Below are 15,626 nucleotides of genomic sequence, written 5' to 3'. Positions count from 1 at the left end.
CAAACAGAAAAATACTTAAAAGGCAGCTGTTCGGGTATGCTAAAAGACATGAAGAGAAGAGAGGGGTGGAGGGAGTAAACTCTTCAAAGGGAGCGCCACATGGCAGAACCTCATGCTCTCCCGCATGAGATCTCTGCTTTTATATATATATATTGATTGGTGTAAAATGTTTGTGTTGTGTGTAATTTACCAAAAGGGACATGACTATGTTGTGGGTTCCTTTATCATCTTGTAACTTGTAAGACATATATATATATATATATATATATACCATAAAGGGGGGGAAGGGGACACGCTGCTGAAGAGAAGGAGACGGAAGCACAGTAATATTGTAAATGGAAATAATGTAAATAACTTGAAAGTAAATAGCTTGAAAATAAATAACTTGAATGTAAGAACAATAATAAGGCGGTAGAACCAGCCAAGCAGTATAATTCAAAGTAAATAAGAACAATAGTTTAAAATAAATGAAAGCAATTTAAAACCATCCGGTATGGCGGTAATCCGTCCAAGGTGGTGGTAGCAACAAGTAAAGTAATGAACATAGAACTGAAAATACTTCTTATTGAAAGTAGGATAAACACTTACAGTAGTAGTAGTGAATACAAGATCTCAACAGTTACAAAGCTTGAACTAGTCCTAGTTACAAGGTTTGTAGGATTACAAGGCTTGTAGTGAACAAGGATGAACAAGGTTGTAAACAAGGTAGTAGTAGTAGAAGCAAGTGGGTTCTCTCTCTAAGAAGGCTAGTTCTAAGGGAAGAGAAATCAGAAGTAAACTTGACTTAACTTGACTTGAAAAACCCTAAGGGACATCCCCCCTTAAATAGGCAAAGCTTTGAGTAAACAGTGCTCATGAACAGTAAAAGTTAACAGTAAAAGATAAATTGCTGAAAGCAATCTTGGTGTGACTAAAAGTCACGGGAAACACGGAGAATCAACTTTTCAGAACATTATCATCAGGAGTGGAGATTAACAGTGAAAGTCCACTAGTAAACAGTATCATCAGGAGTGGAAATTAACAGTGAAAGTCCACTAGTAAACAGTGTAGCATTTGGCCTTTATGCAGGCCAGACAAATAAGCTCAATCTTCTCGAAGATCTGGAGTATCTTCATCATGTCCAAACAGCTCCTGGTCATATGGGAAATAAGGGTTGTGAGCAACAGAATCTTCAGAGGACTCTTTGGATTCTTCCTGATTAGCAACAGCTTCTTCTGCCCATTTGAGTAAAGCTAGAAGAGCATCAGGATTCTTTCTCAGATTGTCAATAGAGGAGCTTTTAGTCTGAACATTTTTGCCGGAAGAAGAAGAGGGCGCATCAGTAGGAGCAGGGGTTTGAACAGGGGAATGATCTTTGGCCATGGGCAAAGCAGCAGCAGATGAAGATTCTCTGGAGATAAAGGCAACAGCGGTAATGATCTTTTGAGTGTGAGGGAATTTTCCCCACCATTTTACATACCAATGCCTGGAGAGAACATCACCATCTTTCTCATATTGCCATTTCAATATCCAAGGTATTTTATATTTTTTAACAAAATGAAGCAAGGCAGGAAATTTGGCTCCATAAGCATCACACCTAAAACATTTCTTGAAACTATTGAAAGCTTCAAGCAATGGTGCAGGAAATAAATCAACAATAGGACCAAATTGGGCCCACCAGCGGTTGAACCAAAGGGGCAAATCACCAGTGAATTCTTTGTCAAAGTTAACAAACCAGGAATGAGACATGTTTTCATTCTGGTGCAGCATGAATCTTGACCAAGCCATGATATAATCATAATATGAATAGGGAATGGGGGAACTTGGCATTGTTCTGGTAGATGTAAGAGAAGAGCCCCATTGTTCTTCAGAAATAAAATTGGCCAAGTAAACACTGTGGTAAATAATTTTGGAAACATCTTTGTGATCAGAAATGGTGTTAATAATAATAGATCTTTCATGGCGCAGAAGATCAGAATAATAATTTAAATTCTTTTCCCTATGCTCCGGAATCCAATGAAACTTTAGAGGGAAATAACTCCTAGCAAGTCTGAGCGGATCAGAAATAGAGGCTCTGTTGGGTTCAATATAAAACAGGTGTTGGAAATATTGTTTTTTGATGTATTGAGGGGAATTTTTTGGATAAACAGTTTTGATGGGCCGGTTAACAGGGGTTAAGGCATAAGGATCATAAGATGAAGCAAGAACAGTGGAGTAATTAATCCTAGGGATGGTTCCTAGGGTGGTGAAACGGTTGGTTATTTCAAGAGGAGAAGCAGGTTCCTTTTTAACAATTTGTTTATCAGTTTCAGCAGGAGGATTATCTTTTGGTCTTCTACTTGTCATGGTGACACTGCAGAAATTCACGGGTAAGGAAATCAGGGATAAAATTTTGAGAACCCTTAATATATTCAATATCAAAATCAAAAACGCTTAAAATAGCTTGCCATCTAGCGAAAATATGTTTTGAGGCAATATTTTCAACATCTTTTTCAATAACATATTTAGCACTTTTGCAGTCAATACGTAACAAAAAATTTTGGTTTAACAAATCACTTTGAAATTTTGAAATACATAGTACTATAGATAAAATTTCCTTTTTAATAGTACTATAATTTAACTGTGCATTGTTCCAAATACCAGAATAGAAACGAACAATTTGTTCAGATGACTCAGGAGAAATTCTTTGTTTTAGAATACCACCATAACCAACATCAGAGGCATCAGTTTCAACAATTTTGAAAGCTCCAACAGTAGGAATACCAAGACAAGGCAATGTCTTAACATGAGTTTTGATTTGTTTAACAATAGAAGTATGAACATCAGACCAAGGAGGAGGATTACTTTTTAACCGATCAAACAGAGGTTTGCATTGTTTCCTCATATCTTTGTAAAAGTCTGCAACATAGTTTAATGACCCAAGAAATCTTTGGAGTTGTGTTTTGTCAATGATAACATCAGGAAACTTATCAGCAAACTGGATGGCTCTATCTATAGGACGAATCTGTCCTTCAAAGATATCATAGCCAAGGAAACGAACTTTGGTTTGGAATAGTTTAACCTTCTTGGCTGAGACAACAAGACCATTTCTTTTGATAGTATCTAGAAACGAATTCAAATGTTTCCAGTGTTCGTCAATAGAGCTAGAGTAAACAAGAACATCATCAATATAAACAATGGTGAAATGACTGAAGGAGTTAAAAATATCATTCATGATATTTTGAAACTCGCTTGGGGCATTTTTAAGGCCAAATGGCATAACATTCCACTCATAATGTCCAAAAGGAGTGGTGAAAGCAGTTTTGTACCTATCATTCTCACTAATCTGAATTTGCCAAAACCCAGATTTCATATCAAACTTAGAGAACACAACGGCTTCATTCAACCTATGGACAAGGTCATTCTTGTTGGGAATAGGATACCGAATCCATTCTAAAACCTTATTCAGTGGTTTGTAGTTAATGACTAATCTTGGGGTTCCTCTTTCAATTTCAGCATTTTTCTGGACATAAAAGGCTGAACAAGACCAAGGAGACTTGCTATTCCTAATCAATTTTTTCTGCAACAAATCATGGATTTCTTTTTTGCAAAATTCAACAGTTTCAACATTCATTTGGATAGGACGAGCTTTAGTGGGAATATTTTTCTCATCAAAATCCTTGACATATGGCAAATCAACAATATGTTTTTTCCTATGCTAGAAAGCATTAGGAACATCGGAGCAAACATCATCAATCAACATTTTCTGAAAATTATCAATTTTGGATTGCAACAATTTATCAGAAATTTGTTCAGCAATTTTCTTGTATCTAACTTCTTGCTGAAGAAATTGAAGATGTTTAATTTTAGCATGAATCATGTTTGAAGCAGTATTAGTATCAATATCAAACTTCGAAGCAAATTTGAACTTTACTTTTTGTCCAAAAGGATCAGTAGTAATTCCATCATGTTCAACAAGAAAAGGATATAAAGCACTTATAAAAGGCAAACCAAGAATCACTTTATCAGTCATATTTTTAACAAGAACAGAAGGAATCTTGAAACAAACATTAGCATGGCATACATGAGCATTATTCAATTCATACTTTATTTTCATCTGAGAACCATTAGCAGAAACCAATCTTTCAGTAGATTTTTCAAAGTATTTTGAAGGAATCAGTCCTTCTTGGATACAGTTCATGTCTGCCCCTGAATCTATCATAGCAATAACAGTGAAATGATAATCAAGAGAAACAACAATTTTAACTTTTGTAAACCATTTTGGAGGAATTATTTTATTAACAAGAGCAAGTTGAGAAATAGTAACATCATCAGGGATACCTTTACCAGAAAGAAGAGCTTGTTGACAGGATTCATCTCCATCATTATACTCAAGTCCTTGTTTAAGATTATTTTTATCACTTTTAACATCTTTAGAATCATGTTTTAAGTCGCTTATCTCTTGTTTAACAATATTAATTTTATATTGTAAATCATTAACAGTTAGTTCTTTAGCTTTCTTTTTATTAAATTTTTCCAAAGTTTTATCCTCTTTACTCTTGGTGAGAACATTGGTTTTAATAACATTGCAGCAAGAATCTCTACTACCAATTTTAATATCGGAAGAATTATCAATATTTAGTATGTTGAATTTGTCTTTTAAATTTCTAGGTTTTCTTTTACAATTTTTATTAAAGTATCCAGATTTTCCACAGTTAACAAATCTCTTCTTAGCATAGAAATAATTAGGTCTAACAAAGTTATATATGTACCTTAGTTGGTGTTTTAACAATTTTTTATCATTACACCTATTGGTACTAAGTTTTTTAATAGTACTAAAAATATCTTCATAGGTTAAATTATTATAATCAATAGAATCATTTTTACCCACTAATTCTTGTTTTACCTTATGAGCAAAGATAGGAGGCAGACCGTCAATAAACTTTTCTTTCCAATAAAACTTAAGACAATCTTTCCGGAGCATCACTCTGGAAATAAAAACATCTTGATACCATCTGTATTCAGACATAGTTGGACAACTCAAATTATTTAAATAATCATGAGATGAAATATTGGATGGAGTACCAACAAAGTGTTTGAGAATAGTACAGACCAAGGTATTGACTCCATTACAAACAATACTTTCATCAAAAATAGGCAAACAGTCATCATTCTTTTTATCAGCATGTTTAATAAACTCTCTGGATTCTTCAGTGAGATATGAATCCCACCATCCACGAAGAGCACCAGAAAACCCAGTAACAAGTAAGTTAATAACATCAGGTTGATCAAGATTATGGTTATTTTGATAAGCAATACCAACCATAGACATGTGAATCATTTTAGTAACGATTTCTAGTTCAGACAAACCATCAATATTCCATTCATAAAGTTCATCAACAGGAACAGAAGAAACAGAAGACACAATATCAGAATATGTAATTTCTTCAGAAACAATTTCTTTTTTGGAAATAGTGAGAGCAGTTGGAGTTCTTGTAGAAGTACCCTCAGTTTTAACTTTTAAATCAGAAAGCATTTTTTCAACAATTTCAAGAGTCTTGGACTGAGAAGTTTTGAACACAACTTTTTCTCTTTGACTGGGTAAATCAATCAAAGGTTTCTCAGTTTTAACAGAAACAGATTTTTCAACAATTTTTTCTTCAATACGGTCAAGCTGTTGACCAATAATATGCAAAGATTGATTAGTAAAATTGTTTTGTTCAATAAGGCTAACAATGGGAGTTTGATCATCAGCAATTTTGAAAGGAGAGGCCTTCACTTCCTCTTTTGTCACTTCATCTTTCTTAGTAGTTATCAAAATTGAATCAAGAGGAGGATGACTAGACCTAACAATGGTTTTATCAATCTTAACAAAATTTGATTTCTTTATCACATTCAAATGTTGTTTTGAAACCTCATTATTTGGAACATAATGGTTTTCAAGAAAATCAAAAAACAAAATATGTTTTTTCAATTGATTCATCATTTCCAACCATTTTCTTTTAACACGATCTTTATCAGACTGAGCAAAATTATTTTGAAAATATTTTCTCTTGGTTTTGTTTGATGCAAGCATAAACTCATTGTACAGATAATCCCAATCAATTTCAAAATCATCATTTAAAACAGTCAAAACTCTTAATTGATTTTGGTAAACAGGAGGATTTTCAATAGAAGAATCAAAATCAGATGGAGTAACAGAAACAGTGTCTTCCTCATCTTCATTAGCAGTTTTACTAAATGGAGTGGAAGTTTCAGGTTTAGTTGAATAGTAAACAGAGCTAAATTGGGATTTATCACTTGAAATACCTTTTAACTTTAAATCAGAGGATGTTTCCAAATTCTTTTTCAAAAATTCATTGATCTCGCGATCTCTTTTTGAAATACTTTCAGATCCAGCAAAGGAATGTCTTCCTTCGTTGATCCTCAAAGGTGGATTGTTTTGAAAACTTATTTTAACAGTACCATCAAGATATTGTTGAATATGGGTGAGATCAAGCTCATCAAAAATGGGTTTAGCAGGAGGGGTTTCTTGTTCTAACAACCAATCTTTAGGAAGTTTAACATCTTGCCATTGAATCATTTTCGGAACTTGGATTTTAGCATCAGGGGTTGAACATTGAATTAACATGGTTTTACCTGAAGGTTCTCTAGGCATTATAGCACAAGGATTCATTTGAGTACCCATTAGTTTGTAATAAATGCGATAGATCAAAGCAAAAGGCTTACTACCCTCTTCCATGTGATAGCCAGATGAAGCAATATTTAAAGTTAGAGCTTTAACAATATTAGGATCATCCAAAGCAAGAGTAAGATCAGGATAACAGTTAAAATAAACAGGACCATCATACAAAGAAGCAGTGATCATGCCAAGAATGCTATCTTTAAAAATCTTAAATCTAGCATCTCTTAAACACATGAGAACAGAAGCATTAATACCCTTTCGGGTAAGTGGTTTAATAGCAACTTGAACCATACCAATATGCAAATAACTGAATTTTTTAGCAGCAAGGAAGTCATTAATATTCTTTTTAGTAAACAAACAGCATTTTTCATGAATTCTCGAAATAGAGAAAATTTGTTCAACAGTTCTAGCTTTGTAAGCAGAATGAAAAGTACTTTCAACAAAACTAGTTTTATAAATGGTTTTAGTATCAACTTTAGGAATAGTCCATTTACGAAAATCAGAGATCACCTCATTATCATCAATAGTGTGATCTTCTTCATTTACAATATCAGGAGGACAACTAGTCCTGGAGCTGATAGAGGAGTTGGATCTCCACAACTTATCCATACTATCCTAGGTTCAACACTCAGTTATCATGTTTTTCTCACAACCGTTGCATTTCGTAACACATACCCTAACCAACCTCATACCTCTCATGCCCTACACGCCCTCTCTTGGCTCAAACGGGCCTTACATCTAGGTCCTAGGAATTCACTTTACGACTAGGGTGGCGCCAACGACGGTAAGAAGGGAACACAACAACGGAATATCAAGCGTTCGGGTAGACACGGACAAGAGACAAAGAACACAACCACACTACCACCGGCCAGAAAAGAGTGGCTCTGATACCATAAAGTGGCTCTGATTCCTTCAAAATACTTTGAAAAATCTACTGAAAGATTGGTTTCTGCTAATGGTTCTCAGATGAAAATAAAGTATGAATTGAATAATGCTCATGTATGCCATGCTAATGTTTGTTTCAAGATTCCTTCTGTTCTTGTTAAAAATATGACTGATAAAGTGATTCTTGGTTTGCCTTTTATAAATGCTTTATATCCTTTTCTTGTTGAACATGATGGAATTACTACTGATCCTTTTGGACAAAAAGTAAAGTTCAAATTTGCTTCGAAGTTTGATATTGATACTAATACTGCTTCAAACATGATTCATGCTAAAATTAAACATCTTCAATTTCTTCAGCAAGAAGTTAGATACAAGAAAATTGCTGAACAAATTTCTGATAAATTGTTGCAATCCAAAATTGATAATTTTCAGAAAATGTTGATTGATGATGTTTGCTCCGATGTTCCTAATGCTTTCTAGCATAGGAAAAAACATATTGTTGATTTGCCATATGTCAAGGATTTTGATGAGAAAAATATTCCCACTAAAGCTCGTCCTATCCAAATGAATGTTGAAACTGTTGAATTTTGCAAAAAAGAAATCCATGATTTGTTGCAGAAAAAATTGATTAGGAATAGCAAGTCTCCTTGGTCTTGTTCAGCCTTTTATGTCCAGAAAAATGCTGAAATTGAAAGAGGAACCCCAAGATTAGTCATTAACTACAAACCACTGAATAAGGTTTAAGAATGGATTCGGTATCCTATTCCCAACAAGAATGACCTTGTCCATAGGTTGAATGAAGCCGTTGTGTTCTCTAAGTTTGATATGAAATCTGGGTTTTGGCAAATTCAGATTAGTGAGAATGATAGGTACAAAACTGCTTTCACCACTCCTTTTGGACATTATGAGTGGAATGTTATGCCATTTGGCCTTAAAAATGCCCCAAGCGAGTTTCAAAATATCATGAATGATATTTTTAACTCCTTCAGTCATTTCACCATTGTTTATATTGATGATGTTCTTGTTTACTCTAGCTCTATTGACGAACACTGGAAACATTTGAATTCGTTTCTAGATACTATCAAAAGAAATGGTCTTGTTGTCTCAGCCAAGAAGGTTAAACTATTCCAAACCAAAGTTCGTTTCCTTGGCTATGATATCTCTGAAGGACAGATTCGTCCTATAGATAGAGCCAACCAGTTTGCCGATAAGTTTCCTGATGTTATCATTGACAAAACACAACTCCAAAGATTTCTTGGGTCATTAAACTATGTTGCAGACTTTTACAAAGATATGAGGAAACAATGCAAACCTCTGTTTGATCGGTTAAAAAGTAATCCTCCTCCTTGGTCTGATGTTCATACTTCTATTGTTAAACAAATCAAAACTCATGTTAAGACATTGCCTTGTCTTGGTATTCCTACTGTTGGAGCTTTCAAAATTGTTGAAACTGATGCCTCTGATGTTGGTTATGGTGGTATTCTAAAACAAAGAATTTCTCCTGAGTCATCTGAACAAATTGTTCGTTTCTATTCTGGTATTTGGAACAATGCACAGTTAAATTATAGTACTATTAAAAAGGAAATTTTATCTATAGTACTATGTATTTCAAAATTTCAAAGTGATTTGTTAAACCAAAATTTTTTGTTACGTATTGACTGCAAAAGTGCTAAATATGTTATTGAAAAAGATGTTGAAAATATTGCCTCAAAACATATTTTCGCTAGATGGCAAGCTATTTTAAGCGTTTTTGATTTTGATATTGAATATATTAAGGGTTCTCAAAATTTTATCCCTGATTTCCTTACCCGTGAATTTCTGCAGTGTCACCATGACAAGTAGAAGACCAAAAGATAATCCTCCTGCTGAAACTGATAAACAAATTGTTAAAAAGGAACCTGCTTCTCCTCTTGAAATAACCAACCGTTTCACCACCCTAGGAACCATCCCTAGGATTAATTACTCCACTGTTCTTGCTTCATCTTATGATCCTTATGCCTTAACCCCTGTTAACCGGCCCATCAAAACTGTTTATCCAAAAAATTCCCCTCAATACATCAAAAAACAATATTTCCAACACCTGTTTTATATTGAACCCAACAGAGCCTCTATTTCTGATCCGCTCAGACTTGCTAGGAGTTATTTCCCTCCAAAGTTTCATTGGATTCCGGAGCATAGGGAAAAGAATTTAAATTATTATTCTGATCTTCTGCGCCATGAAAGATCTATTATTATTAACACCATTTCTGATCACAAAGATGTTTCCAAAATTATTTACCACAGTGTTTACTTGGCCAATTTTATTTCTGAAGAACAATGGGGCTCTTCTCTTACATCTACCAGAACAATGCCAAGTTCCCCCATTCCCTATTCATATTATGATTATATCATGGCTTGGTCAAGATTCATGCTGCACCAGAATGAAAACATGTCTCATTCCTGGTTTGTTAACTTTGACAAAGAATTCACTGGTGATTTGCCCCTTTGGTTCAACCGCTGGTGGGCCCAATTTGGTCCTATTGTTGATTTATTTCCTGCACCATTGCTTGAAGCTTTCAACAGTTTCAAGAAATGTTTTAGGTGTGATGCTTATGGAGCCAAATTTCCTGCCTTGCTTCATTTTGTTAAAAAATATAAAATACCTTGGATATTGAAATGGCAATATGAGAAAGATGGTGATGTTCTCTCCAGGCATTGGTATGTAAAATGGTGGGGAAAATTCCCTCACACTCAAAAGATCATTACCGCTGTTGCCTTTATCTCCAGAGAATCTTCATCTGCTGCTGCTTTGCCCATGGCCAAAGATCATTCCCCTGTTCAAACCCCTGCTCCTACTGATGCGCCCTCTTCTTCTTCCGGCAAAAATGTTCAGACTAAAAGCTCCTCTATTGACAATCTGAGAAAGAATCCTGATGCTCTTCTAGCTTTACTCAAATGGGCAGAAGAAGCTGTTGCTAATCAGGAAGAATCCAAAGAGTCCTCTGAAGATTCTGTTGCTCACAACCCTTATTTCCCATATGACCAGGAGCTGTTTGGACATGATGAAGATACTCCAGATCTTCGAGAAGATTGAGCTTATTTGTCTGGCCTGCATAAAGGCCAAATGCTACACTGTTTACTAGTGGACTTTCACTGTTAATTTCCACTCCTGATGATACTGTTTACTAGTGGACTTTCACTGTTAATCTCCACTCCTGATGATAATGTTCTGAAAAGTTGATTCTCCGTGTTTCCCGTGACTTTTAGTCACACCAAGATTGCTTTCAGCAATTTATCTTTTACTGTTAACTTTTACTGTTCATGAGCACTGTTTACTCAAAGCTTTGCCTATTTAAGGAGGGATGTCCCTTAGGGTTTTTCAAGTCAAGTTAAGTCAAGTTTACTTCTGATTTCTCTTCCCTTAGAACTAGCCTTCTTAGAGAGAGAACCCACTTGCTTCTACTACTACTACCTTGTTTACAACCTTGTTCATCCTTGTTCACTACAAGCCTTGTAATCCTACAAACCTTGTAACTAGGACTAGTTCAAGCTTTGTAACTGTTGAGATCTTGTATTCACTACTACTACTGTAAGTGTTTATCCTACTTTCAATAAGAAGTATTTTCAGTTCTATGTTCATTACTTTACTTGTTGTTAACACCACCTTGGACGGATTACCGCCATACCGGATGGTTTTAAATTGCTTTCATTTATTTTGAACTATTGTTCTTATTTACTTTGAATTATTTTGATATATACTGCTTGGCTAGTTCTACCGCCTTATTATTGTTCTTACATTCAAGTTATTTTCAAGCTATTTACTTTCAAGTTCTTTAAGTTATTTCCAATTACAATATTACTGTGCTTCCATCTCCTTCTCTTCAGCAGCGTGTCCCCTTGTAGGATTACAAGGCTTGTAGTGAACAAGGATGAACAAGGTTGTAAACAAGGTAGTAGAAGTAGGGTGAGTTCTCTCTCTAAGAAGGCTAGTTCTAAGGGAAGAGAAATCAGAAGTAAACTTCACTTAACTTGACTTGAGAAGCCCTGAAATTTAAGGGACAACCCCCCTTAAATAGGCAAAATTTCGGAGTGAACAGTGTCATGAACAGTAAAAGTGAACAGTAATCTATGAACAGTAATCCGTGAACAGTAATCAGTGAACAGTAATCTGTGAATAGTATTTTTTCCACTTTTTGAAATAAAAACTTCTGAACTTTTGTCATTTATTTGGTCCAACATGTCAGGAGAAGCATGGCAAAAGGCAAAAGGAGAAGCATGCATGCCTCCACCAAGTACGTAGATGCTCCTTTCTTTTCTAAAAAGATTTCAAAGGTGACATCTTGTGTTGGCCAAAAGGAAGCTTTTGTCAGAGCATCATCTCTTCACAACCATCATCTCTGTGTGTGTGTGTGTGTGTGTGTGTGTGTGTGTGTGTGTGTGTGTGTGTGTGTGTGTGTGTGTGTGTGTGTGTGTGTGTGTGTCCAACATGTCAGGAGAAGCATGGCAAAAGGCAAAAGGAGAAGCATGCATGCCTCCACCAAGTACGTAGATGCTCCTTTCTTTTCTAAAAAGATTTCAAAGGTGACATCTTGTGTTGGCCAAAAGGAAGCTTTTGTCAGAGCATCATCTCTTCACAACCATCATCTCTCTCTGTGTGTGTGTGTGTGTGTGTGTGTGTGTGTGTGTGTGTGTGTGTGTGTGTGTGTGTGTGTGTGTGTGTGTGTGTGTGTGTGAAGGAAGAGGTATGCATTCCTTGCTAAACTCTATCATTTTGTTCAGCCTTCTTCTATTTTCTTTCACTACTTGATAGTCAAAGTGCCTCCAACCAACCCCACTAGTTGTTCTGGCTTATCAATAGGTAATTATTCTTTTGCAGACTTCCTGTTGGTGATCCTTAGGATGTCTGACCTCCATGCTTATCGTCCTTGCAATGGTTTTACTTCTTCATTCTTCCCACTTACAGATAATACACTGACAAGTACCTAATAAATTTAAAAATAATAATAATAATAACTTCATGCACAATTCAAACTAGTTTACACTTTACAGCGATATTACATGGCAATAAACACGTATATGCTGACATCCCCGTATACTTTTCCAACATCCTTTTGAAAACTTTATCATAGTTTTAACACAGAGAGAAGAGGAAAGAGAAGACGAGGAGTAAGAAGATGGTCAGTCACCCTTTCCCTTAGTCTTATTTACTTAGAATATGAATTCTTCCCTAATGTTTTCCCACATGTTCACTCTATCTAAAGAGTAAGTAACAATAGCACAACTAATTGAATATCTCCTTTATAATCTATACAGAGCAGTAAAAGTAGCAGGCTGACTTTTCCTTGAATAACAAATGCATTTAAGTCAATTCTACAAATTACATTCACTTAAGAGTTGTGAGGGTTTCTAAATTTAAAATAAAATATATATTTAAAATAAATAAATAAATAAAAAGAGTTGTTAGGAGATCGTCATATATTATAACTGTTTTGCAGCATTATTCATTGATCAATATTCTTTTCCTCATTTGTAGTTTTGATCAATGTAATCAGGAATGAGACTATAATATAAATATGACTAGCTGATACAAATCAGAACTTCTGCCACAAAGTAGTCACAAAGGTGACCGTAAAATTAAGCTGTAAATGTAAAATACATTTGTTCTGGAGATCATGAACAAAATTTCAATGTCTATGCTTTTGACAGAAAACAAAAATCCATAACAAGGTAATCTAGGTCAAGAAATGGAACATTTGACTTCAACAAGAAATTCTATACCATGTCTAGCATCTTCGGCTCCAAAGCGATAGCTTGCATCATCTGTATGTGTAAAAGAAAATTAATTCTTGATCACTCTTTCAGAAACTCTAAAGCTGCTAAATGAACTCAATGCAACCTCTCATGCTTGAGGTGATTCAAGGATGTCTCCAAATTCTCTATTTATTTCTTCCCATCTTCTTAGCCTGCTTCTTTGCTGCAGGACATAAATGCAAATTAAAACAAACTAATTTCCAAGAATACAAAAAATGGAGGGGAAAAGCCACTACCTAATTTCCTCTTTGCTTCGGATTTTGCAAAGAATTCCCTCCATTCATCAGTCAGAACAAAAACTGGTTCATCATCATCTTCCTCTTCTAATCCTTCATGCTCCTGTTCTTGTAACATCCTATTTTAACAAATCAATAAAGGCGAATTTGGATGAGAATAAATAATGTGAAATTAGTGTTTTAAAGTAGGACGCTTTTGGTGTAGAACAGAAAAATGAATGTGTTCATGCCAATGAGAGAGGTTGAGCATCACTGACATTGAAAAAATAATAAGCAATCCAATATTGAAGACTTTTGTCACATTTCATATTAAAAAGTAGCAAAAAAAAAAAATGACGTCAATTAAGGAAGTAACAAAGTGTATGACTTCGGATTGAATAAAACGGTGGAAAAGAATACATGTGGCCAATCTTTACTAATTTGTTGAGAATCCATATTTTGCCATACCCAAATCTTGGGACTAAGATTTGGTGGTTATTGCTGTTCATATAAAACAGAAAAAAGGGGTAACACAGTCTAATTAACAAATAAATTCCAAAAAATTAAAAATTAAAAAAAAAAATCCCAGATAAGTTTTAAAAAACTAAAACAAGTAGGCCAAACAGTTGTAACAGGCTTTCTCAAATTGTGGTTTTAGTTTTTCAACACCCAAGATAATGAGAAATCCAAAAGCCAAACTTTCAATTTCATGGCAAGCAAACAAACATGGAAATTTAATTGAGAAGCAGGAGAAGTGTTATTAAGTCTCATTGATAGTCACTCAAGTTCAAAATCATAAGCTCTCTTACAGGAACTAATACAAGTTTTAGTTGTTTGGAAAAGACTTACAACAAGGGCAAATTAGCTTTGGCTCAAATGGCACTTCCTCCATCCACAAGAACAATAGTGTGGATCACATAACAACTAAAAAATAAAAACTTGCAACAAAGGCCTCATAAAAAATTCATCAATTGACCTCGTTAAGTGCGTTTGGTTGTAGTTTTTTTTGCTGAAAATTAGTTAAAGCATAGATGTACCTAGAAAAATGGAAAATTATCAGGTGCTCCAGGAGAACGGTAAAGTGGTGTCCCCTCCTCTGACATTTATGGTCAGAGTGCTCCGGGATAACCTAGTAATTACTCTAGAAAAGGTGTGAGTTTTAAAAAACTTTACATAAGCAACTAAACTAAAAAGTTTGTTGCCAGACACTAAAACTAAGTCCTCATTTCGGTGTATAGACTATAGAGTAGTTACCTGAATCAGCATGTCCAAACACCACCTTGTCAATTTTCAATCATCTAAATATACCCCCATCAGTCCAAAAAATTTCAAACTCAGTCAGTGGCAAATTATCTAATGTTCCATGACAAAACCCACCCCAAATTTAACTCCCAAACGTAATGAAATTTCTTTCTCATAAGACCTTTTGGAATTTTTTTTTTTTTTTTTTATGAGGAGCTTATGGTGTTACTTGAAAGAGTTTGAGTATGATGGCATGAATACAATAAAATACAAACATATATATATATCATTATATTGAGAGGAGTAGAAGTGGGTTGGAGCAAAACTTACAGATTGGCAGTGGCATAAGATTGTTCACAGCCAGAAGCAGAAGTCTCCAAATTGGAATGGTTTGGCAGAGGAACAGGATTTGAAGCTTCTGGGTTTCGAGGAAAAGATGAAATAAGAGCGGGGCATAGATGGGGGTGACCATTAAAGTGGTGGTGGTGGTGTTGGGGATGGTGGGGACAGAAACATAAGAAGTGGTGGTGATGGTGGCGGCAGAGGTGGTGGTGGTGGTGGTGGTGATGGTGCGTGGGATGAAGAAGAAAGAATGGCCGCTGAACCGTGCATCTATGTGTAGGAGTAGGATCCATGACCGTAAAGTACTTCTGTAACTGTAAGGACTTGTGATGCGCTGGTGTTGTATTTGTATCCCAACCCAAAAAATAAATTAGTCTACACAGGACAGCTCTATTTTTACGAGAAAATCTATCAGACACAAAAAAATATATATGACTTCCGCTCTTTCTTTCCAAAAGAAAGTGTGTTTCTTCTGCTCTTTATGTTTGGTTAGGGATGGAATAGGATTT

The 15,626-nt window shown here is 35.1% G+C and overlaps 1 protein-coding gene across 2 annotated transcripts; it reads right to left on the bottom strand.

The window, feature by feature from the left end:
• Positions 1-13,105: 13,105 nt before the first annotated feature.
• Positions 13,106-15,626, bottom strand: LOC126699041 (uncharacterized). Of its 2 annotated transcripts, XM_050396593.1 has the most exons (4): positions 15,106-15,626; positions 13,555-13,673; positions 13,404-13,481; positions 13,106-13,327 (listed from the first exon to the last, which is right to left on the bottom strand). In XM_050396593.1, exons 1-3 carry the CDS (start codon positions 15,408-15,410, stop codon positions 13,444-13,446), a joined length of 462 nt encoding a protein of 153 aa, XP_050252550.1. In that variant the 5' UTR covers positions 15,411-15,626; the 3' UTR covers positions 13,106-13,327; positions 13,404-13,443. The 2 variants fall into 2 exon arrangements, with proteins under 2 accessions (XP_050252550.1, XP_050252549.1); XM_050396592.1 differs by having other exon boundaries at positions 13,106-13,481; positions 15,106-15,625.

This window comes from Quercus robur, chromosome 9 (assembly GCF_932294415.1).
Source record: "Quercus robur chromosome 9, dhQueRobu3.1, whole genome shotgun sequence".
In the NCBI taxonomy this organism is placed as follows: Eukaryota; Viridiplantae; Streptophyta; class Magnoliopsida; order Fagales; family Fagaceae; genus Quercus; species Quercus robur.
Note: the sequence above shows the minus strand (reverse complement) of the source record. Positions and strands in the feature narration are given on the sequence as shown.